Source organism: Mytilus californianus, unplaced genomic scaffold (assembly GCF_021869535.1).
Source record: "Mytilus californianus isolate M0D057914Y unplaced genomic scaffold, xbMytCali1.0.p SCAF_12, whole genome shotgun sequence".
Classification (NCBI taxonomy): Eukaryota; Metazoa; Mollusca; class Bivalvia; order Mytilida; family Mytilidae; genus Mytilus; species Mytilus californianus.
The window spans coordinates 59,720,872-59,743,993 of NW_026262604.1; the positions used below are offsets into that span (position 1 = coordinate 59,720,872).

The 23,122-nt window shown below is 33.5% G+C and overlaps 2 protein-coding genes across 2 annotated transcripts in view; both read left to right on the forward strand.

Moving 5' to 3' along the window:
* LOC127722122 (uncharacterized) overlaps positions 1-17,594 on the forward strand; it is a 162,791-nt gene extending 145,197 nt beyond the window's left edge. The window contains exon 3 of the mRNA XM_052228966.1: positions 17,568-17,594. The gene's annotated coding sequence lies outside the window, so the exon portion shown is untranslated. The remainder of the gene's footprint in view (positions 1-17,567) is intronic.
* LOC127721151 (uncharacterized) lies at positions 13,775-16,650 on the forward strand. Its single transcript, XM_052227824.1, has 2 exons — positions 13,775-13,997; positions 16,292-16,650. Exons 1-2 carry the CDS (start codon positions 13,775-13,777, stop codon positions 16,648-16,650), a joined length of 582 nt encoding a protein of 193 aa, XP_052083784.1.
* Positions 17,595-23,122: the final 5,528 nt, after the last annotated feature.

Below are 23,122 nucleotides of genomic sequence, written 5' to 3' on the forward strand. Positions count from 1 at the left end.
CTTACGAGTTCATTGACAGAGAAAGTAAAATCGATATGCTCGGATAACGTTAGTCCCAAGTAGCGATATTTAGTTACAAGTTTAACTGTGTTGTCCCCTAGTCGAAATGTAAATTGAGATCTGTCTTTGTAGTCTTTCGAATATGCATAATTTTTGTCTTTTCTGTATTAACGTTCATGTATTGTGTCTTTGTCCAACCGTTCAGAGCATTAAGCTGATTTTGTAATCCATAAACAGTGTCCGAAATAAGGACTAGATCGTCAGCGTATAGCAAGCAGCTGATCATATCGTCACCGACTAATGTGCCACAACAGAGTCCGTTAATAAGTAGTACCAATTCATCAATAAACAACGCAAAAAGAGTGGGCGCGAGGTTATCACCTTGACGGAAACCAGAGTAAACTGAAAACCGTTCAGTAAACATCGTAGGCGATAATCGTACTGCACTTTGTAGCTTCGAGTAGAGACACCTAATTACTTTGTACATATTTCCATACACACCCACGGCTAAAAGTTTATTCCAGAGTATTGTATGATTCACTGAATCAAATGCCTTGCTGAAGTCAACAAAGCACAAAAAAGTATCTTTGTTCTGCAGTTTTCTGTTTCTCAATATTGTACAGAGTGAATAGATATGGTCCAGACATGATCTAAGCCGCCTAAATCCGTTTTGTTCCTCACTGAGAAAGTTATTGTTTTCGAGATGACTAATGAGCCTTTCGTTCAAAATCTTACTAAATGTTTTTGCGACAGTTGACATCAGACTTATGCTTCGGTAATCCATCGGATTGCGGAAATCCTTGCCTTTTTTAGCAGAGGACATATAATGCTTCGACACCAAGGATCTGGAACAATTCCATAGCTAAAACATACATTGAACAGTTCGTGAAGAGTTTTCGTCAGTCTATCACTTTTCAGTATTTCATTAGGTAAGTTGTATATTCCTACTGCTTTGCCATTTTTTAAACTCATTAGCGCACGTTTTGTTTCATCAAGAGAAATAGGTTCGTTCAATTCAGATGTGCTCATGTTGTCAATATATAACTATAACTGGAGATAGATCAGCCACCCGGACATGTTATCGTATATAAATTTTTGAAATGGCAATTTGAAAATCTACTTGATTTATAAAAAAAAAACAATGATTTTTTCAACAGCTCAGTTTCTATCTCACACAAATTGAATATCATCTGTTTCTTACAAGCTAGGTCTGGTATCTTTGGTGACTTTATACATTGCACAAAAAAATGTAGAAAATAAACATTTAAACATATCATCTTTAAGCTATTATAGAGTGACTATAGCAAAATACTCAAATGAAATATTTAAACTGTTAAAAAAAGCAAGAAAATACCTGACGGTAGATACTATAAAAATACAAAGATGTGGTAGGATTGCCAATGAGACAACTCTCCCCTAGAGTCCAAATGACACAGATATTAACAAATATAGGCCACCATACGGCCTTTAACAATATTTATTAAAGGCCTCGAAATGACAAATATAAAACTTGTAAAACGAGAAAACTAGGGCCTAATGTATGTAAATGTCAACATAATGAACGAAAAACGAATATGTTGCATAACAAAAAACAATGACTACTGTATTGCAGGGTCCTGACTTTGGACAGGCGCATGCAGATTGTGGCGGGGTTAAACTAGTTAAAAATCTGTGAAATACTATTTCTGTTTTCGGTTTCAGATTACATCAGCGAAGTGTAAGTGAACATGACATATATCCGTGATAACGGTGTGCCGTGTAGAAAAGGCTTTAAAAAAAGAGATTTATCATTTATTGCGGTTAGTAAGTGTTAATCATAATTATTAAACATTGTCATCCTACATCAATCTCAAAGTAAATTTTAAGATTTGATCAATAACCTACGACAGTTTAGCATATACAAAATACAATTTAGAAACAGAGAAAAATAATTGTGTTCACCACATTTTCAGCTTTAGTCAAACATTACATGATATTATTTTATGGAATACCTAGTAAGCTTTGTTTCAAGCAATAACAACGTTTTCCGTAAATTGCCTTATATTTTATGGACGTTTTCTTCGTAAATCTATTTCCCACAGTACTTCGTTTTCTACATTTTGTCATCATACATCAATCTTAAAGTACATTTTACGATTTGATGATTATGGCAAATCTTAGTTAAGAACTAAATTTCATTTAATTGATAAATTCAACAACACTAACCGTTATCTTGAGAATATTTTTTTCAATAAATAATCAATAATACTATACCTATACTGCTGCAATTTACCCAACTGAATTTCTTTTTTTTTTAATAAATTAAATACCAACAGCAATATTTGTCCTTTCTTATATTAAGAAGTTTTAGTTTTACACCAGAAACTCTACACACAAATGTACGATAGAAGGGATCATTTTTCTTTCCCTGTTGTTATTTTCCCCTTCTTAACGGTAATGTTCATTAAGCTCTGTTATACGGTACTTATATATTCCAACTCGTTCGCTATCTCCGTGGCTGTAGTGACGATTTCGATTTTAAAGAGCGTAATTTATGTTTGACTAGTAAATTATTAAGTCAGGAATTTCGTTACCACAAATGGCAAAATCAAATGATAAAACAAATCAAACGAATGGACAACAACTGTCATATTCCTGACTTAGTACAGGCATTTTAAAATGTAGAAAATGGTGGATTGAACCTGGTTGTATAGCGCTAAACCTCTCACTTGTATGACAGTCGCATCAAATTCGATTATATTTACAACGATGCGTGAACAAAACAGACATATTAGGTAACATTGTCAAAATATAGGTACAGCAGTCATCACTGTGTCACAATCTCAAAACAAACAAACATTTAACAAAGAAGCACAAAAAGCATCTATCAAATTTAACAACCGCATTCATTGCTTATTTATATATGTACCGAATGACCGACGACCAAATGCTTTTCATTAATCGAAAAAAAAAGGAAATATTTGTATATAACTGATTTGATTTGATTTGATTTTTGGTGATTTAACGCCACTTTTAATCACCGCTTTTGGGCTATTTCGTGGCGGCCAGTTTTTTTTTTTGGTGGAGGAAGCCGGAGTGCCCGGCGAAAACCACCGACCTTCGATAGGAAAACTGACAGTCCTAGTCAATTAAGATTGGAGTCGAGTGCACCCGCACCTGCGGGGTTCGAACTCACAACCTCAGTGTTGACTTGCTAGTGATTACAGTAGTATCTACTTAGACCACTCGGCCACCGAGGCCCCTGTATATAAATGTGTAAAGCTCCTATATTAGTTGAATGAATACCAAGCATTAGTATAAAATCAGTTTCAAGGACCATTATTTTTTTTTTATTTAATCTATTTAATTGATAACGCTACAGACTCCGCATTTTTTAAGTTGATTGCGTATTGATTCATATAGCAAGAAAAATTAAAAAAACACTCAGTGTTTGAATAATATTTGGACGGTGTAATTTCTGCACTTTATATTCGTCCTTCTTCTTATTGGACATGTTAGGTTTGGGAATAGATGACCTTTCTGGTTCATCTTCATCCTCAACTATTATTTCAACAACAAAAAAAACAAAAAAAAACCAATTGGAAATGCAGAAACGGGGATGTTGTTATTTTCAATAGTTTCCCAATTCTTTGGATGTAGAAGAGACTTTCGAGCCCGATTACTACCTGATGAAAGTGTATACCCATATCAAGGAAATGATATTTACCAGCAATGTATAAGACATGAATTCCACCTCTTCGGAATTACCGGTGAAACAGTAGATAGTGTTGATGAAGTATACGTGATACTCATGAGAGCGCTGAGCAGAATAACACAGAAGACTAAAGAAGCGGTACTTATAGGCTGGCAAAATAAACTTGTAATGATTTTAATTTGGTTAAGATGTTACCCTCCATTTGAACAAATGGCTTTGATGTTTGATGTTAGCAACACGTTAGTTCATAAAGGTCCTTGTATATTTGCGTCCATTCGTTTTTCGTTTTGAAATATCAAAAACAAAAAACAAAAAACGAGAGTGTTTTCATTTTTCGTTTTTGATTTTTCAAAAACCAAAACGAAAAACAAAAGTGTTTTCATTTTTCGTTTTTGATTTCTCTAAAACCAAAACGGAAAACGAAAGTGTTTTCATTTTTTGTTTTTGATTTCACTAAAACCAAAATGAAAATCAAAAGTGTTTCCGTTTTTGATTTCACTAAACAACAATTTTGTATTTAATTTTAATTATTTCTCGTTTTATAATGTACAATGTTTTCCTTTCTTGTTTCACAGTCATTGATAGTTAATAATACCAATGTAAACTCCCCGGTGTTCTTTCAACATAATGTAGACAAAATAGACCGCCTGACTTATGAATTGAACTACGGTGATAAATGAATCAAAGCCTTTCAAATTACCTTGTTTATATCTTTAATAAAAAGTAAATTATTATATTCAAATATTAAACGAATCATATATTTAAATTGTACAATATAATATTATATAAAGATGGTACAAATTAATAGATTGATTACAACATCACATTAACAAGGGAGGTTACTACTTTTTAAAACTTATAAGAAAACAACCCCGGTCGTTAAAGTATACATGCACAGTCACTGTGGTTATCAGATCTTTAATCGAATATAATGTCGACGGACGCAAAAGACTTTATCAATCTGAACAATAAGGGTGCGTGATTTAAAAAGGTTGATCTCAGATGATTAGAATTCATGACCAATGTCCATTATGCGAACATTCAGGACGATAATGTGTTTTGCTTGATCAATTGATTGAAAAACAAATTTCCGCAATTTCACAATTCAAAACGGGATTAGCATTCAATCATTTTGCCATTCGGAGCCTACTCAGTATTAGTTTTGCTTATTTGTGAAAGCTATATGGTGACCTTAACTAGAGCCTGGGTGTGGATGGGGGTTTAGGGAATAGAGAATAGTAGGCAAAAAATATAAATAATAGAGACAATGGACCAAGAAATAAAAAAAAAAAGAATAATGAGGTGTTAAAATATAAAGAGAACAGAATAATTGGCAAAAAGTATAAATAAATAAACATGATAAAAAAAAGAGAAAAATGGCCTGAAACACTGATTAAAGAATAGAGAAAAATGGAATAGAATATCAAAGAATACAGAAATGAAGAAATACGCACCCAGACCATCATACTAGTTGCCTAAACCAACGTTATTTTGTCTCCGGTAGAATGTTATTGGTTTTCATACGTTTTCCTTTTATTTCTATGCCTATCAGTTAAGACATGAGCTTTCATAATTTGCCAGCTTATTACATTATAAAAAAAAAGACTAAGCCGAACATCAATCTGGATTTTTTCTCAAGAAGACATCAGCTACCCACCCTACCACACCATTACCGAAAAGTTAATAAAAAAAATCTACGGCAATACTTTTGTCCGCACTAGGTGCAAAGGGAAGCTGGGTAGCTGAGGTCTTCTGGAGAAAAAATCCAGGGTGTAGGATAAAGCAAAACATTGTAATCCACATAGCCAAGTGTGTGGCTGTTGTTTTCAGGGTATGAATGGTTCTTTTCCTCGTTGAAGACCCTCCAGCTACTTCCAAGATGAAGAACTGGAATAAAAGCCCTGTTCATTGATAATTTGTATTTTTTCTATGTATAGAGTGAATTTGGTACCTATTAAAACGTTTAAACCCGCTGCATTTGTTTGCACCTGTTCTAAGTCAGGAACCTGATGTTCAGTGTTTGCCGTTTGTTGATGTGGTTCATAAGTGTTCTCGTTTCTTGTTTATTATATAGATTATACCGTTGCATAGTTTTCCCGTTTGAATGGTTTTGCACTGGTCATTTTGGGGCCCTTTGTAGTTTGCTGTTCGGTGTGAGCCAAGGCTCCGTGTTGAAGATCGTACTTTGACCTGTAAAGGTTTTTCTTTTACAAATTGTGACTTGGATGGAGAAATGTCTCATTGGCACTCATACCACATCTTCTTATATCTATATATGGTCTTTTTAAGTGAATTGGGAGATTGGGATTTCTAGCCGTAATCTCACCCATGTCAGCTTTATATTTGTATTTACAGGAAAGAGAGCTAGTTTTGTATTCTTTAATATACTGTAACAGTTTAATTTTCCATGAAAAAAGGACAGTTTTTTCTATGTCCGGTAGCATCGTATCATATATGGACATCGGCTGCTGTCTGCTCTTTGGTCGGGTTGTTGTCTCTTTGACATATTCCCCATTTCCATTGTCAATTTTATTATAGGTAGGCATGTAAAATTGTCAAACCATACACGACCGTTCATTAGTCATCGTAGATCTATTCCGAGTCTTAATAAGTCTACACAAAGTAGAAAAGGAACTTTTACAACAAGGAATATTACACAACTGAAGCCATAGTCATAAAGATCGATTGACTGATTGGTGTTCCTTTAACGTCGCCGCAGAACATAAAAATATTACCTGATCTTCATTCTCAACATCTTCAATCTCTATTGTTCCCAAGGAAGCAACCATTTGATTCTCTGGGGTGGGGCAGGGATTCGTATCCGAAGTCAATATTTTTTTTTAACCCAGACTGAAAAACATGCCTTTATCCATGGCCACACACAAACACAATAATATTTTCAAGATTTATTAAAAAATTTTTTTTACACTTTTATATTTTTATGTTGTTTTGAAATATTAATTTGACTTGAATTTATACGAGTTTACTAAATATACATGTTTATACCAAGCCAAGTCCGTTTAAATCTTGTTTCTCGCCTGACTATACAAAAGGCCAGGAGAGCTTTTGCCATCATTTGTCGTCTTTGATAGATATGGTTGACTGATAAGCTGTCTATATAAAGTAATGGAACAATGGCATGAAGACATCACTAAATCACCATATAAAATACACAAAAAGACACCTAGAGCTTACCATATGGTCTTCAACTACCCACCAACAGGCAGTAAGCTCTGGTTGGCCTTAAACAAAAATCCAAGGGCACAGCAAAATGAGAAAATATCTAATTAAAACGGGGTTACCTGGGAGGAAAACATTGGAACTTTCCTAAGAAATACAAATTTCAACCCCACCCTCCCCCTCAACAATTTAATAAGGAGATGTGGTATGATTGCCAATGTGACAACTATCCCCAAAGTTCAAATGAAGTAGATGTAAGCAATTATAAATAGGCAACCGTACGACCTTCAACAATGAAAAAACACCAGTAGGGTATAGTCGGCTATGAAAGGCTCTGACATGAAAAATATGAAACAGTTCAGTTGAGAAAAAACGGCCTAATTTATAACACAATAAAACGAAAAACAAATATGACAGACATCAACAAACGACAACCATTGAACTACAGACTCCTAACTTGGGACAGGCACATACAGTATGTGGCGGGGTTAAACATGCAAGTGAGCGCTCAACCCTCCCGTTAACCTGGGACGAGTTTTGTTACAGAACAACATAAGAACAAACTATAAAAATCAGTTGAAAAGGGCTTAACATATCAGATCGATACAAAACAGAAAAAAACATCTAACAAAAGCACAGACCGGACGTGGCAGGGTATTTATACATCCTTAACAAACAAAAAAGGACACAAAGTACAGATCTGAGAGTAATCGCAGTAATGACAGCTAGTTTAAAGCCAATGACAACTAATACAAAAATCATGTATCTAAGGCTAAAATATCAATCAGTACACATCCAACATCCAATGGATTTAGTGTAAAGACGTCATTAACAGCCAGAGAAAGACATGACCTTGTGCAATGCCATATCATAGGTATGAACAGATTGTAGTACCTTGATGTGTATAACAATAAAATGTAGTATAATTTTAAGTTACTGATAACAAAATTAATATTTATACCAATAAAAACAATATTCAAAGATCTATTTACAGTGTTCAATTGGTAACCTTTTAAAATAAGTTTATTTAAAGGATTGATAAGTTTACCCTGATCGTTTTTAATTTACATGCATACAATTTCTATTTATATTATTATGGATATATACAATAGTGCAGAAGTAGTGGAAATAGATCTACAAGTGAGGGAAGTTGTTTGTGACTTCAGGGAACTTTATTTGGATATGCCTGTTATGGTCTATTTGATATTTACAAGACCTTTATTCAATTTCAGCACATTTTGTGAATGTATGTCCCATGTATAGGCATTATGATTTTCGGTCTGTGCGTCCGTTTGTTCTTCCGTTCATCCGTCTGTTCCGCTTCAGGTTAATGTTTTTGGTCAAAGTAGTTTTTGATGAAGTTGAAGTCCAATCAACTTGAAACTCAGTACACATGTTCCATATGATATGATCTTTCTAATTTTAATACCATGTTAGAGTTCTGACCGCAATTTACGGTCAACTGGACATAAAAACTGATAGTGCGAGTGGAGCATTCATGTACTATGGACACATTCTTGTTCAAATCCTTTATTAAAGAAGTTAGTAAATTTACTTCAGAAAAAAATACTAAATTAGACGAACCAATCTAATTAAAAGATATATCTCTGATTTCGTTATACTTATATGACTTTTATGTATGAATTTATATAAGATTACTGGACAAACGCGTTCAATCTTCGGACTTAATTCTTAACAATTTTACCGAGCGGAGCGACGCCAAAAAAAATAACGTCTTTCAAGCCAAATTTTATATGTATGCTATACATACAAATTTATTGTTTAAACTTGGTAATCAATTAATCTAAAATACAGTCCTAGATAATCAAATAATCATGAAATATTTGGTCTAGTAATCAAATAATCACTAAAAAAAACGGCCAAGTAATCACATTATCAAAAACCCCATGAGGAATCATTAAAGATGACATATTTTTGTATTAATATTGATTCACTTATAAGGTCTTTGCATCGGAAATAAACTAAATAATTCTAAAACCAGTTGTTGGCATAATACGGGTCATTTTCTTCTCATATATTGTATGAGGGTGTGATACTAAACCCTCACAGGAGTGATTGTGCTTGATTTTCATGTGATGAAGACATAATCTTTCAATCGGTGTAAATGGGGTCTGGAGCTGGCATGTCAGTTACTGCTAGTAATCACTTGTTAATTTATGAATCATTGTCATTTTGCTTAGTTTCTTTTGTTACCTATTCTGACATCGGACTCGGACTTCTTTTAAACTGAGTTTTACTGTGCGTATTGCTGTGTGTATGTTTATTCTACATTGGCTAGCTAAAGTGGTATAGGGGGAGTGTTGAGATCTCACAAAACATGTTTAACCCCGCCGCATTTTTGCGCATGTCCCAAGTCGGGAGCCTCTGGCCTTTGATAGTCTTGTATGTTTTTTTTTTTTTTTAGTTTTTTGTGACGTCCATTTTCACTGAACTAGTTTATATTTTTATTTAGGGGCTAGCTGAAGCCCGCCTTCGGGGTTTTCTCGTTGTGTTGGGACCCATTGGTGGCCTTCGGCTGTTTTCTGCTCTTTCACAAACATGTCTTTGGTTGGGTTGTTGTCTCTTTGACACATTCTTCAATTTCCATTCTCAATTTTATTGATTAATTGATTGATTGATTGTTTGTTTGTTTGTTTGTTTGTTTGTTTGTTTGATTGATTGATTGATTGATTGATTGATTGATTGTTAAGGGATTTGCTCATGTTGCTCCAAACAAAAGTCATGACCATTTGATAATCATTTGTTTGTTGTTATTATAATTGTCATATTTATTGCCGTCTTAATTTCACCAATGAAACTATTTTTTTACATCGATTTTTGCCTTTGTATTAAATTAATTTGTGAACTTCTTGCAACCCTACAATGACCTTCTGATTACAATTAGACCCGCAAGAATGTGTAATATAAAATCTTATTTGGCCTTCAATGCCTCAACCTTTTTTAATGTGGGTGTCTACTTTGTTCAGTAAGACTTCGGCTTTGACATTTATTTTGCAAACTACCATAGATTTCCGGTAATTGTTCTGCATAAAACCCCATGGGAAAGCACATTGACATAATTTACTAAACGTTTATTGAAACCTGTAATGTGAAGACGTGAATGAAAATGCGGAGTTTGTGAGACCAGGTTCAAGCAAGCAGCCACTCGCTAGCAGCCACTTCGCTAGCAGCCAGTTTTCATATGTTTATATAAACCAAAATGTTGCATAAGATTCAAACGTACTTCAAATGTTTTTATTAATATATAACCACTATATTATCAGTTTTTAATATATAATTAAGCAGTCAAAGACACTATTCAATGAATTTCAAAATTTCATTTCTTGTTCATTAATTATACAAATACAATAGAAATCGCTCTCAATACATCACACAGCGTGCTGCACGCTTTACATTTCACATAGTAAACACTTTTGAGTGTATATAGAATCGTAAATAATTATGAAATTATTTAAATGTTGGCAAAATTGCACTATTGTGTGAAATAGCTTTCCATATTCTCGGCTTCCTGTCATACACATGTAGTTCATGAAAAGTAACAATTGTTCTGCATTAGAAGAAAAAAAAGTTGCTTTTTGCCACACAAAACTGTTTTGACAAAACATTCTACTTCTGAAACAGTGGATTTCGCTTACTTATGATTGGACGAAATGTTTATTTTTTGTACTCAAAGTATGGTGGGCAAGGAAATTATTTATTAGCTTTGAAAAATAATCCATGCTATACCCAAACTGGGAATTTTGATCAAGTAAGCGCAAGGTCTCTAGCTTACGTTTGCACCTAGTGCGGAAAAAAGTATTGCCATAGAATTTTTGTTTATTTACTTTTCAGTAAGGGTTGGGTAGGGTATCTGACCTCAACATTGGACCTACTTTAGAAAAAAAACTAAGCCGAACAATACCCTGGTTTTTTTTCTACTGTAGACCTCAGTTACCAAGCTTCCCTTTGCACCTAGTGCGGACAAAAGTATTGCCTTAGAATTTTTTTTATTAAATTTTCGGTAAGGGTGGGGTTGGGTGTCCGCGGACCCCAACTTTGGACCTACTTAAAAATGAAACTAAGACGAATACCACCCTGGATTGTTTTCTCCAGTAGACCTCAGCTACCCAAATTCCCTTTGCACCTAGTGCGGACAAAAGTATTGCCGTATAATTTCTTTTTTTAACTTTTCGGTAATGGTGTGGTAGGGTAGGTAGCTGAGGTCTACTTGAGAAAAATCCAGAGTGATGTTTGGCTTAGTCTTTTTTTATAATGTAATAAGCTGGCAAATTATGAAAGCTCGTGTCTTAATTGATAGGCATAGAAATAAAAAGAAAACGTATGATAACCAATTACAATCTACCGGAGACAAAATATCGTTGGTTTAGGCAACTAGTATGATGGTCTGGATACGGGGTTCTTCATTTCTGTATTCTTTGATATTCTATGCCGGTTTTCTCTATTCTTTAATCAGTGTTTCAGGCCAGTTCTCTCTATTCTTTATTTCTTTATACTTTTTGCAAATTATTCTGATCTCTTTATATTTAAACACCTTATTATTCTATTTTTTTTTATTTCTTGGTCCATTGTCTCTATTATTCATATTTTTGGCCCACTATTCTCTATTCCGTAAATCCCTATTCACACCCAGGCTCTAGTTAAGGTCACTATATAGCTTTCACAAATAAGCAAAGCTAATACCGAGTAGACTCCGAATGGCAAATTGATTGAATGCTTATCCCGGTTTGAACTTTAAAATTGCGGAAATTTGTTTTTTAATCAATTGATCAAGCAAAACACATTATCGTCCTGAATGTTTGCATACTACTGGCAGATGGACCTTGGTTATCAATTCTAATCATCTTAGATCAACCTTTCTAAACTTAAAAGTAAAGATCACACACCCTTATTGTTCAGATTGATAAAGTTTTTTGCATCCGTCGACATCATCTTCGATTAAAGATCTGATAACCACAGTGACTGTGCATGTATACTTTAACGACCGGGGTAGTTTTCTTATCAGTTTTAAAAAATAATAACCTCCCTTGTTAATGTGATGTTGTAATCAATCTATCTATTTGTACCATCTTTATATAATATTATATTGTACAATTTAAATATATGATTCGTTTAATATTTAAATATAATAATTTATTTTTTATTTAAGATATAAATAGGGTAATTTGAAAGGCTTTGATTCATTTATCACCGTAGTTCAATTCATAAGTCAGGCGGTCTATTTGGTCTACATTATGTTGAAAGAACACCGGAATGTTTACATTGGCATGATTTACTATCAATGACTGTGAAACAAGAAAGGAAAACATTGTACATTATAAAACGAGAAATAATTAAAACTGAATACAAAATTGTTGTTTAGTTACATCAAAAACGAAGAACGGAAAAACTTTTGATTTTCATTTTGGTTTTAGAGAAATTAAAAACAAAAAATGAAAACACTTTCGTTTTCCGTTTTGGTTTTAGAGAAATCAAAAACGAAAAATGAAAACACTTTTGTTTTTCGTTTTGGTTTTTTAGAAATCAAAAACGAAAAATGAAAACACTCTCGTTTTTTGTTTTTTTTTTGTTTTTGATATTTCAAAACGAAAAACGAATGGAAGCAAGTATACACGGACCCATAAAGCTATCCATGGAATTTTGCCGATTCTTCATCAAGCTTTCAGATCAATGATAACATGGCCTTCAGCTGAATAATGGGAATTTATTAAGGATAATTGGCCAGAATCGGAAGAAGCAGTTGGATCTATTGATGGCAATGCCCATAAAATAAATTGCCCATCCGACAACTAGGCATTGTTTAATATTGGACATCGTCATATACACTATATTCATACGCAAGTCATAATAGACACAGGAAGGAAAATAAGATACATCAAATCTGGTTTTCTAGGTCATAACAATGATGCGATGACTTACAGATTGATGGTTGCGATCGATCCACACGACTATTTTCATTTCCTCGTGATTGTTACTTACTTGACGATACCATATATCCATCTGAATATGACTAGGTTTACTTTATAGACATAGTCGGAACGAAATTGCACTTATTATAGAACTATGTGCAGCTCTTTCCCGACGACGAAACCTGTCTCATGATTAATACATCATAAATAAATTGTATCAACATCTTAAATTGTATATTACTTGCATTAGTGTATTTAATAATGGTTGAATTTAACTTTGCTTTTTTGATAGATTCATGAGAATTGATGAATTTAAGAAATACTCCGTCTGGTGAATTCTAATTTCAAACAATATAATGGCGTAAAAGGTTTGAGTAAGTTAACATTATAAACATTTACCATTTACCTTACTATTATTTTTGGTTTCGGTATCGGTTTCGGTTTCGGTTTCGGTTTCGGTTTCGGTATCAGTTTCGGTTTCGGTTTCGGTATCGGTTTCGGTTTCGGTATCGGCTTATGGTGAACATGTACTTTAAGATCCCAGACTAAAAGATAGGTACGTTTGTATCAATCTGTTTTTTTTTCAAATTAATGTATAAATTTTAAATAAATGACGTCTTATTATAAAAACATATAATCTGATGCAATAGTGACAGGTTTATACTTTTCTCGTTTACAACTTGCCTACATCAGCAAAATATGGTATTTTTCATTGATCTAAAACAGTCATCTTTAATGTTCGTGATAGTTGCATGCTGTGTGTCGGACGTTGTCCAAAAAAATCTGCTTAATCAACATATGAATGAACTTTACACCTTTTAACCGCAATTTAAAAACTCTCCTATTTCATAATATATCAAAACACTGTTTTTTTGTTCCTAAGCTATGTATTACCTGCCTTACGATAAAAGCAGTATAAAAGGACATATCTATCCGAATATTACTTCACATCTTCAACAGATCACGTAAAACCATGTCAATATTGACTCTAGTTTTAGTTTCCTTTGTCGGATACGTTTCGGCGTATGGCAAAGTAGGTCCATTGTCAGGAGGACTTGGTAGTAGTGGAGTTGTCAATGGTGGAGCACTTATTGGAGGTGGTGGAGTTATTGGTGGGGCTGGTGGAGTTGTCAGTGGTGGTGGACTTTTGCTAAACACGGTTGGATTAGGTGGATTGATCGGAGGAATAAATACAGGTAATTTGTAATTAACCATTTATTTATGACGCTGAAACAAGAATCCTATATGAAAAACAACCTTTAACAATATCTTTCAAATATTTGAGTTTTTACATGTGTATGAGGTTTTATAACAATACTTTAATTTAAATGAAATCAATAAAAAAAATGCAGTTTTAATTAATATGTGCCTTGTATGAAGGTAGACGTCTTGATGAACGACAAGAAAACCAAAAAAAGCATATGTCGCACAATATGCATCAAGTGCATGTTTGCCTCAATTACCAGCAAGGCTAAAAGCGTTATGGACTGTTTATCTCTTTTGGAATCATCGGGTCATTGCCATGTTTAATAGATTAGGGGAATGTTTTGTAGAATCTAAGAATCAAACTTCATTGACCTGAGATAAAAGGAGTAAGTTCGATACGGGCCACATTTCACCCCATCATAAGGTTCAATGATTCACGATAGAAAAAATGCTTTAAGTTAGGTCTATACGAAATTTTATCCAATGGCCTCAATGTTCACATCCTAATAAGCCAACAAACAGAGATGAAGCAAAATTTGACAAAATTGTTCTAATTTCAATCGCATTTAGACATAAGAAAACTAAATATTCTAGTCAGAAATATCAAAATGTTAAAATTTTATAACACATATTATTGGAAAAGATATTTGTGTCGAGACTGCAATTCCGTCACTTTTTTTTCGAATTTGACCTACCAAAATTAGACTTATTACCGTATTTTTACAATAATGAGCAACACGATGGGTGCTACCATGAGCATGATCTGCTTAACCATCCGGAGCAACAGAGATCACCCCCAGTTTTTTGTGGGGATTATGTTGCTTAGTCTTTAGTTGTATATGTTATGTTTACTGTACTTTTTTGTATGTGTATCTTTTTCTTTCTACCCCTGCCGTTGTCAGTTTATTTTTGAATTTTCCTTTGGAATCCTTCGCCTCTCTTTCGTTAACGCACGCACTCTATATTGCCTGTTTTAGTAGTGATTGTAAACGTGTTCTATGAATTTTAATGGATAAAATACTGACTGCAATTTGTTGACGTCATGAAAAAAGTACGTTATTTTTCAACAAAAAAAGACATACCTTCTATTTAGTTTGTGTATAAGCTATAAATGGATGTTACACAATGTGTTATATTGGTTAATACATCTTAATTCTAAACTATAGCTGAAATGAAGAATATGTTAAGGCCTGATCGAATCTAATTCTTTTGCTATAGGATTGAGTCCATCTTGGTCATAGAGATCCTAACAATGTAGTGTATACATCTTATACGTTCGTGTATTTCACATATAATCTTTTATGGTAATATTCTTTAAAAAACACAAAAATGTCAGTATTCACCTCAAAAGCTAACAAAACCTTTAAACAGACTTATTAAGAAGGGATATAGTTACGATACTGTTGTCAGGTCATTAAAGATTGCATATTTTGGCTTTAATATTGATTCACTTATAGGGTCTTTGCATCGGAATTAAACACATTTATTCTAAAACCAGTTGTTGGCATGACACGGGTTATGTTCATCTCATATATTTTATGACGGTATAATACTAAACCCCTAACAAGAGGGATTGTGCCTGATATTCATATGATGAAGACATATTCTTTCAATCAGTTTAATTGAGGTCTGAAGCTAACATGTCAGTAACTGCTAGTAGTCTGTTGTTATTTATGTATTATTGTCATTTTGTTTATTTTCTTTTGTTATTCTGACATCGGACTCGGACTTCTCTTATACTGAGTTTTACTGTGCGTACTGTTGTGCGTTTGTTTTTTCTACATTGGCTAGAGGTATAGGGGAAGGGTTGAGATCTCAAAAAACATGTTTAACCCCGCCGCATTTTTGCGCCTGTCCCAAGTCAGGAGGCTCTGGCCTTTGTTAGTCTTGTATCATTTTTAATTTTAGTTTTCTGTGTATAATTTGGAGTTTAGTATGACAGCCATTAACACTGAACTAGTATACATATTTGTTTAGGAGCCAGCTGAAGGACGCCTCCGGGTGCGGGAGTTTCTCGCTGCATTGAAGACCCATTGGTGGCCTTCGGCTGTTGTCTGCTCTATGGTCGGGTTGTTGTCTCTTTGACACATTCCCCATTTCCCTTCTCAATTTGATCTTAGGATTTCGAATGTTTCCTTATGAACGTGTCTGATTCAGATTAATCAAGAAATTCTTATGTAAATCACAACATTGTTTCACACAAATACTATTTCATCGAGTGTTATTGCTTCAATCAATTACACAATGTAATAAACAACACAATTTTAAGTTGATATATTTACAGGACTTGGAGGTCAACTATGGTGCACATGTAGTTTGAAATGTGCTCCTGGACAGATAAAACTCAACAAGAACTGTAATTTGGCACCTCTCCTTCCTGGCAGTTTGAATACTTGTTGTTCTGTATTGCCATGGTGGGTAACTAATCGAAATTACGGTGCTTCCCTCGGAGGCGCTGGCATTATTGGTGGTGGAGGTATTGTCGGTGGTGTTAGTGGTATTTTAGGAGGTGGTAGTGGACTCCTAAGTCCAATCGGTGGTATTGGAGGTTCAATTGGTGGTGTTGTCACAGGACCTGTCAGTGTCATAGGAGGAGGCAGCAATGTTGTCAGTGGACGAATTGGTAAAGGAGGATATTATTAAGTATTTGAAATGTAAGTTGATATTTCTTTTTTATATATTATCTATGATATTTAGTACTACAGCTGTATTTCCAGCGGATGTACATCGCCAATCGTACGTACTCCGAACAATGTTTTTTTCTCACTAAGATGTTTTTTGCACACTAAGATGTTTGAGGTATTGTTGTACACATTCTTAAATAACGTTTGTTTTATCTTGGCAGAAAAAAGTAGTGTATGCAAACTTCCAATTCAAAGTAATGTTTTTTTTTACAAAATCTCATGTAAAAGTGGCACTGTTTTAAATGGTAAATTGTAACTGTGTTATCGATAGTGCGTACATCATTCGGTATACGTTTAACATGTTTAATAAGGGAAAACCTGAGCAGTGCATTTGTTCTGTTCATTATCAGGGAGACATCATTAATAAAGGGACAATCAAGTGTTGTTTGGTTTCAATCTATATCAGATGATTACTTTTAGTCATGATATGATCTATATTTTGTTAAATCAAATCCGGTAAAGAACTATGACTGCAGTATTATGGCGTCTGAATTTTAACATACAATAGACTATCAGATTGAAGATATAGGACCTACTTATATTTTGTATTTGATAGTTGCATGGTTTTTTAATGTTTTGTAATAGATATAGACAATAGTGTATTGACTTGACATATCAACGATATAAGGATGAGGCTTAGAAACGGGGAAATGCGAGGCTCTGTGTCATGGATAGATATACCATATCCTTTGTTTTTCTATTATTTCATTGTACAACACAGCAACTACATTGATGAAAAAAATTACACTTGTTGTTTAAGATATATGCGATTCTACACTAAAACTTAAATGTCTTCCCTAGTTTAAAGTAGTAATACTATTATTAATACTGACACTTTTTTGTTAACATATTAATTAACGTATTTTCTCATTATAGGTAACAAGAATACGGAGAAGACCTATGATATGGTTGTAAATAGTAAATTTGTTTATTAAATATAATCGCAAACCTATGTCTATCTTTGTTTTTCTTGACAACTCATGTTTGCCATAAACTATAAACAAGTGAAAGAAATTGAAGTAGAAGAACATCATGGAATCGTGTCAGCATTACAGGAAAGTGTTGACATACATGATGATAATAATCACGATAATTATATCACCGAAAATATTTCACAAATTAATGACCAAGAAAACGAGAACGGTGATGGCGTATTTGCTTGCACTAGACAGATCTGTGTAAAAGTAAATGTATCCATATTAAAACAGAAGTTTGACTTTCGGATAAATTTGATACTCAAAATAGTACCTTTTATACCTTTGAAAACAAAATATTGATAAAATATGAACAAAAGAAAAACATGGTAGGAAAAATTTCCATATGCATGGCACCTCTTTTTATTAATCTCAACCTTCTTTTTGTGGAATTGAACCTTCTTGTAAAATTTCATAGAGATCAATTCACTAAAACTAAAGTTATTGTCCGGACACCAAATGTGTCTTCGAACGACGACGACGCCAACTACAACATCATACCTTTATACGAACCCAAAATATTTGTGCGGTCGTATAAAAAGTTAACAACCACGACGGACGACGACGGAAGCCAGACGCCAAGTGATGAGAAAAGCTCACTTGACCCTTTGGACCAGGTGAGATAACTAGAGGCTCTCAAGAGCCTGTGTCACTCACCTGTATCTACTGTGGTTTTGGAAATCATGTTTAATACCGTTAAAATCATAATGATATAGATGAAAGCATCTATATATAGGTTGTTTTGCTGTCTTCAAAACTAAGCAAAAACCATACCATAATAAGCTTTAAAAGGCCCTGACATGAAAAATGTAAAAAAATTCAAAGGATAAAGCAACAACCTGGTTTATGTATAAAACAAGGAACAAAAAAAATGATAAATAGTTAACAACAACAACCACTGAATTACAGGCTCCTGATGTGGGACAGATGCTTGCAGAATGAGGTAGGGTTCAGTATGTTTGTGAGCACACAACCCCTGTTTCCCCTAACCTTGTATGCATAGAGAAAGCAAATTCAAAGCAACTCTTGACAAAAGGTCAACATTTAATGGCATTTTATAAAAAAAACAAGGTGACCTTTTGAGATGAAAGGCATAAAAATGTCAGTCAAATATGACCTTTTTATTATTCTATAATACTACATTCAACTCAACTTAAACCATCTTTTAATGTATATGACCTTTCTCCTGGATACTATGCCAGTAAAGAATGTACTAAATGACAAAATGTACAGATTACATTGGTCGTTTATGTATGATCCAATTATCAATTTATCTACAGTGACAGTACTAGAAGATTCTTTCTTTGAAACATTCAGTATTGAATATGTGGATCTTTTCGCGAATGCTGGTGGGTTCACAACAGTAGCTATTGACAATATTCATACCAACTGGTGTTCAACTACGGCTAAAGAATCGCAACATTGTACAAACATTTCCATAATTCAGCATTTTTAAGTATAACTTGGATAATTTTTCATTACCAAATGCTTTGAAATATATGCATTTCTCTTATATTCTCTGATACTTTAACCAATATGTAAGGCGCCAGCACAACTGTTCGTATTATTGCTATAACATAGTAACTAATTACCTATAATTTATCCTATCATTAACTAAATAAAACAATGCGTTTCATACTTACATCTAGTAAAAATCGTCTAACGGATATGCACTCTGTCTAACCAGAAATACATGAACCTGGTATAACTAGTAATTGTACTATATAAGTCCGTATTGAACAATGTTGCAGGAAGAGATCAAAACTGCCATTACGAATCGACATTCCATGAATACAATCCAGCAATATGTTATATGTTTTATGAAACGTGTATCAATTATCACTTGAGATCACAATTTTTTTCTTTTGCTGTTGCCAGATTGGAACAATTGATCTGGACAAACATATCTAAGCACAACAAAGAGTAGCTTATCTTCAGGTACTCATATGATATATTATAGTATTTCAAAGACTACGACCCATTTGACAGTACAAACAATACAACAGGAAAACAAAGATAAGGTTAAGGATAATGTTAAATCTATTCTTCTGTATGAAAGTGATTGCTGGAGAGTAACAAAAACATATATGAGATCGCTCTCAAGTTTCCACCACAATTGTCTGAAGCGAATTTGCAAACCGTATTTCAAATGAACATCTTCTTGAAATGAGTATGTCCACATGTTTCCTCACAGAATTACAACAGATACTAATTCATGTATAGTCAAGTCATTATGTACCATTTAATCAGAATTAATTATTATCCTCTGCAGAATGAATCTTCTATATCCCCCAATGCATATACATCGATGGGTTAATGCCACAACCTCGTAACTACAAATTTGTCACTTTTCAGAAACTGACATACAAAGTTTGACTGTAAATGTAAATTCTATTTTACTTCAGAAATGTATCAAATTAACTTAGATTGAAGAAATAGACATAGTTATTATCCTTTTATAATTTGATGCTAATTGGATGTCAGATAAGAGATAAAATTGCACTTGAAATGTTTAACGGATATAGGCATTCCATAATGATTAAATGTAATGCAGATGTTTTTGTCAAAAGGTCGTAACTAGTGATAATAGGTTTAAGCTCTGTGGTATATCATATTTTTAATGTTGTTTGATAAGCATCATTGCATTTGCAAGCGATAAGAGATTGTGGAATTAGAAAAACGAATAAATATAACTAACTACTTTTTATTTATTTTGAATGATATGATGTGAAATAATTCAAAATAACACTTTATATAATTAAACATTGTTAAATGAAATAAAAAAAAAACACAAGATGATGTAATTAAAAGGAAAACTGTACACAAAGTAATAATGTAAAGTGAATTTGAAATACATAAATATATACACACGTTTGAAAACAAAATTCTTTTTTTTGTCAAACTGACAAAATATTTTTCCATTCATTTTATTCTTTCAAGCGGTTACAATATTTTAAGAATTTATGGTAATGAACGATCTTTTATTGTATGTATAATACTCTTTTGTACTAAAACACATGATGTAATTATAATTATATACATAAAGAAATTGAATTGATGAATGTATTGTGTGAAGTAGTTTTCATTGAATCTCAAAGAAGAAGAAAAATAAAGTTCCAATAGAAAAAGATTGGATGTTGTTAATAAAACAAAATATAGTAATTTTGATTAAAATTGAAATCATAATCTAATTTGTTTATCGTTTTTTTTTAATCATTTTTATTCCTTCAGCAGATGGAGGAATAAGGACTTATTTAAACTTTCCTTTTAGAATATTCATTTTCTTCCAAAATTAACAACTTTCTTATGTTTCCTTAGACATTAGTAGCAATTAAAATAGACTAAAAAAACAATTTATGTGATTACAATAAAATATAACACAGCAAAAATCAATGCATTTCCTACAGTTACGTGAAAGGAAAATGAAATACATAATTCACTATACAAGTTAATGTTATAAATGGCGCAATTTTCCATCTTCTCATTTTTCCCATAAGTTTTATTATAACCGATAAACCAAGATTGTTAGATTTGTTTCTGTTTTGAAGACAACTGATGCAGTTTTCAGTCTTAATCATTATTCTTTTTCGGAGTCAATTTCATCCTCCTCAAAATCCGGATCTGGGAGTATATCTGGTGTCTTGTTGTCAGACGGTAATCCTTTGTAGAAGCTGTGGTACTCGCTTGGGATAACACCAGTTTTACAAAGATTCAGTAAATCTTTCTTTTTAGCAGCAGATACCGTCTGTTTAGCTGAATATCTCTTAGGTATCTCCATTACATTTACCGGACGACCTTTTCTCGTCTTTTCTGTAACTCTCATTTTTCGGAACGAATCATCAAATTTATGTTTAAAGGATATGTGATCTGGATCCTTCTTTTCAAATCTCAACCATCTCATTTTCAGCCATTTGATTTTTTTTCCATTTATGTCTTCTTTTCTGTATCGAAAAATTTGTTTCTGAAGTGCTTTGAAGTCGTATATATCTTCAAATGTAAGAGGAACTATCAAATATGGATCCTTCCTCCTGGCCATGCGGATAACCGTTGACCATTGCTGTGGAACATAAATCTCGGTCTTTTTTTTAGCAAATTCGATGGCAGAATGCATACTGTCACATTCCATCTGAGTGTGTCCACTTTCTAGGAATTTATGGTCAATTGTTTCAATATTTGGAAGTGTTGTAACAGCATGCATTAGGCAAGTAGCTATGAACTGATTCCTATTCTGACCAGCACATGCATCAGAATACAAAATAACATGTTTGATGTTTCGTTGGAGTGACATAAGCTGGAGGTACAAACACGTTCCAATTTCACAAGATCCACGCTTAGCATCAACTTCTGACCAAAGATAACAAGTGGCATATTTGCTTGCAAGATTGTATATAGACAAGTTATAACTGTTTAATTTTCTCATATAATAGATCTGACTGACCAGCGAACATGGGATCTGTAGAACGGCTTGCAGGTCAAATGTTGCCACCATTGTATCCAAATTTTCTTTAGCATGGTCTTTGTCTGCTTTTTTCTCTTGTCGAGCTCTTATTTTCTTAGTAATATGTTTGTCATAAATATATTTTTTCTCTGGTGTCAATGTTCCATTTGATGTTTTTTTCTGGTAGTTGACACAGATGTTGCATTGGTCTTTCTTTGGAATGTGGAATGAAAAGTTGTATTCCTCATTAAATATTTTTCTGTAGATAGCTTGACTGACAATCTGATTGTCCGGAAGATTGTCTTTGTTCTTCTCTTGGTACAATTGATACATTCTTGAAATATTTAGTTCTGCTCCAAGGTACTTTCTGTTAGAATCCTTACGCGTGTAGTGACCATCTACGACGGGAAAGGATTCTATATGACTCCTAATGGCTTTTAAGGCAGCATCACTGGTTTTATTATGTGGTGTATGTCGTCCACGTTTATCTGTGCCAACAAATACACCACTACGTTGGTTTTCCATGGCATTGTTGACATACGATTCTCCAATATGCAATGTATTCAGAAAAAATTTCTTGCAAACAACTTTCTTATCTCCATTAACCTCGAAGGAATATGATCTGTGAATATCTCTTTTTCTCTTGGCTACCGGCGCCGGTTCATTAAGACTTTCGTCAAATATGTATTTCTTTGTTTTTTTCTCTCCTACATGTGAAATGATAAAATCTTTTTGTCTTTGATATGAATTTAAGGTCCAAAAGGTTTTGAAAATATCTTGCCTTTCTTCATCGTTTACTTTGATGTTGCATTTGTACTTGCAGCGGGTGCAATCAGTTGGTTTGACTTCTCTTGCTGGAACAGCTTTGCCTCTCTGTGAAGTATATTCCATTCCAGATAGTCTACGTCTTTGCCGTTTGCTCTTTTCCCATTCCTCAGGTGTGGCTTTTCTCTTTCTAGACAATTTCTTCTTAGGAGGGGTCATGTAAGTTGCTTTCTTTTTAAGGGGCTAGTTGATTC

What these genes read in the sequence shown, in the direction of transcription:
- LOC127721151 (XM_052227824.1), top strand. Translation starts at nt 13,775, where the DNA reads ATGTCAATATTGACTCTAGTTTTAGTTTCCTTTGTCGGATACGTTTCG. An exon ending in GATCGGAGGAATAAATACAG is followed by an intron (nt 13,998 to 16,291) that starts GTAATTTGTAAT and finishes ATATATTTACAG; the next exon opens with GACTTGGAGGTCAACTATGG.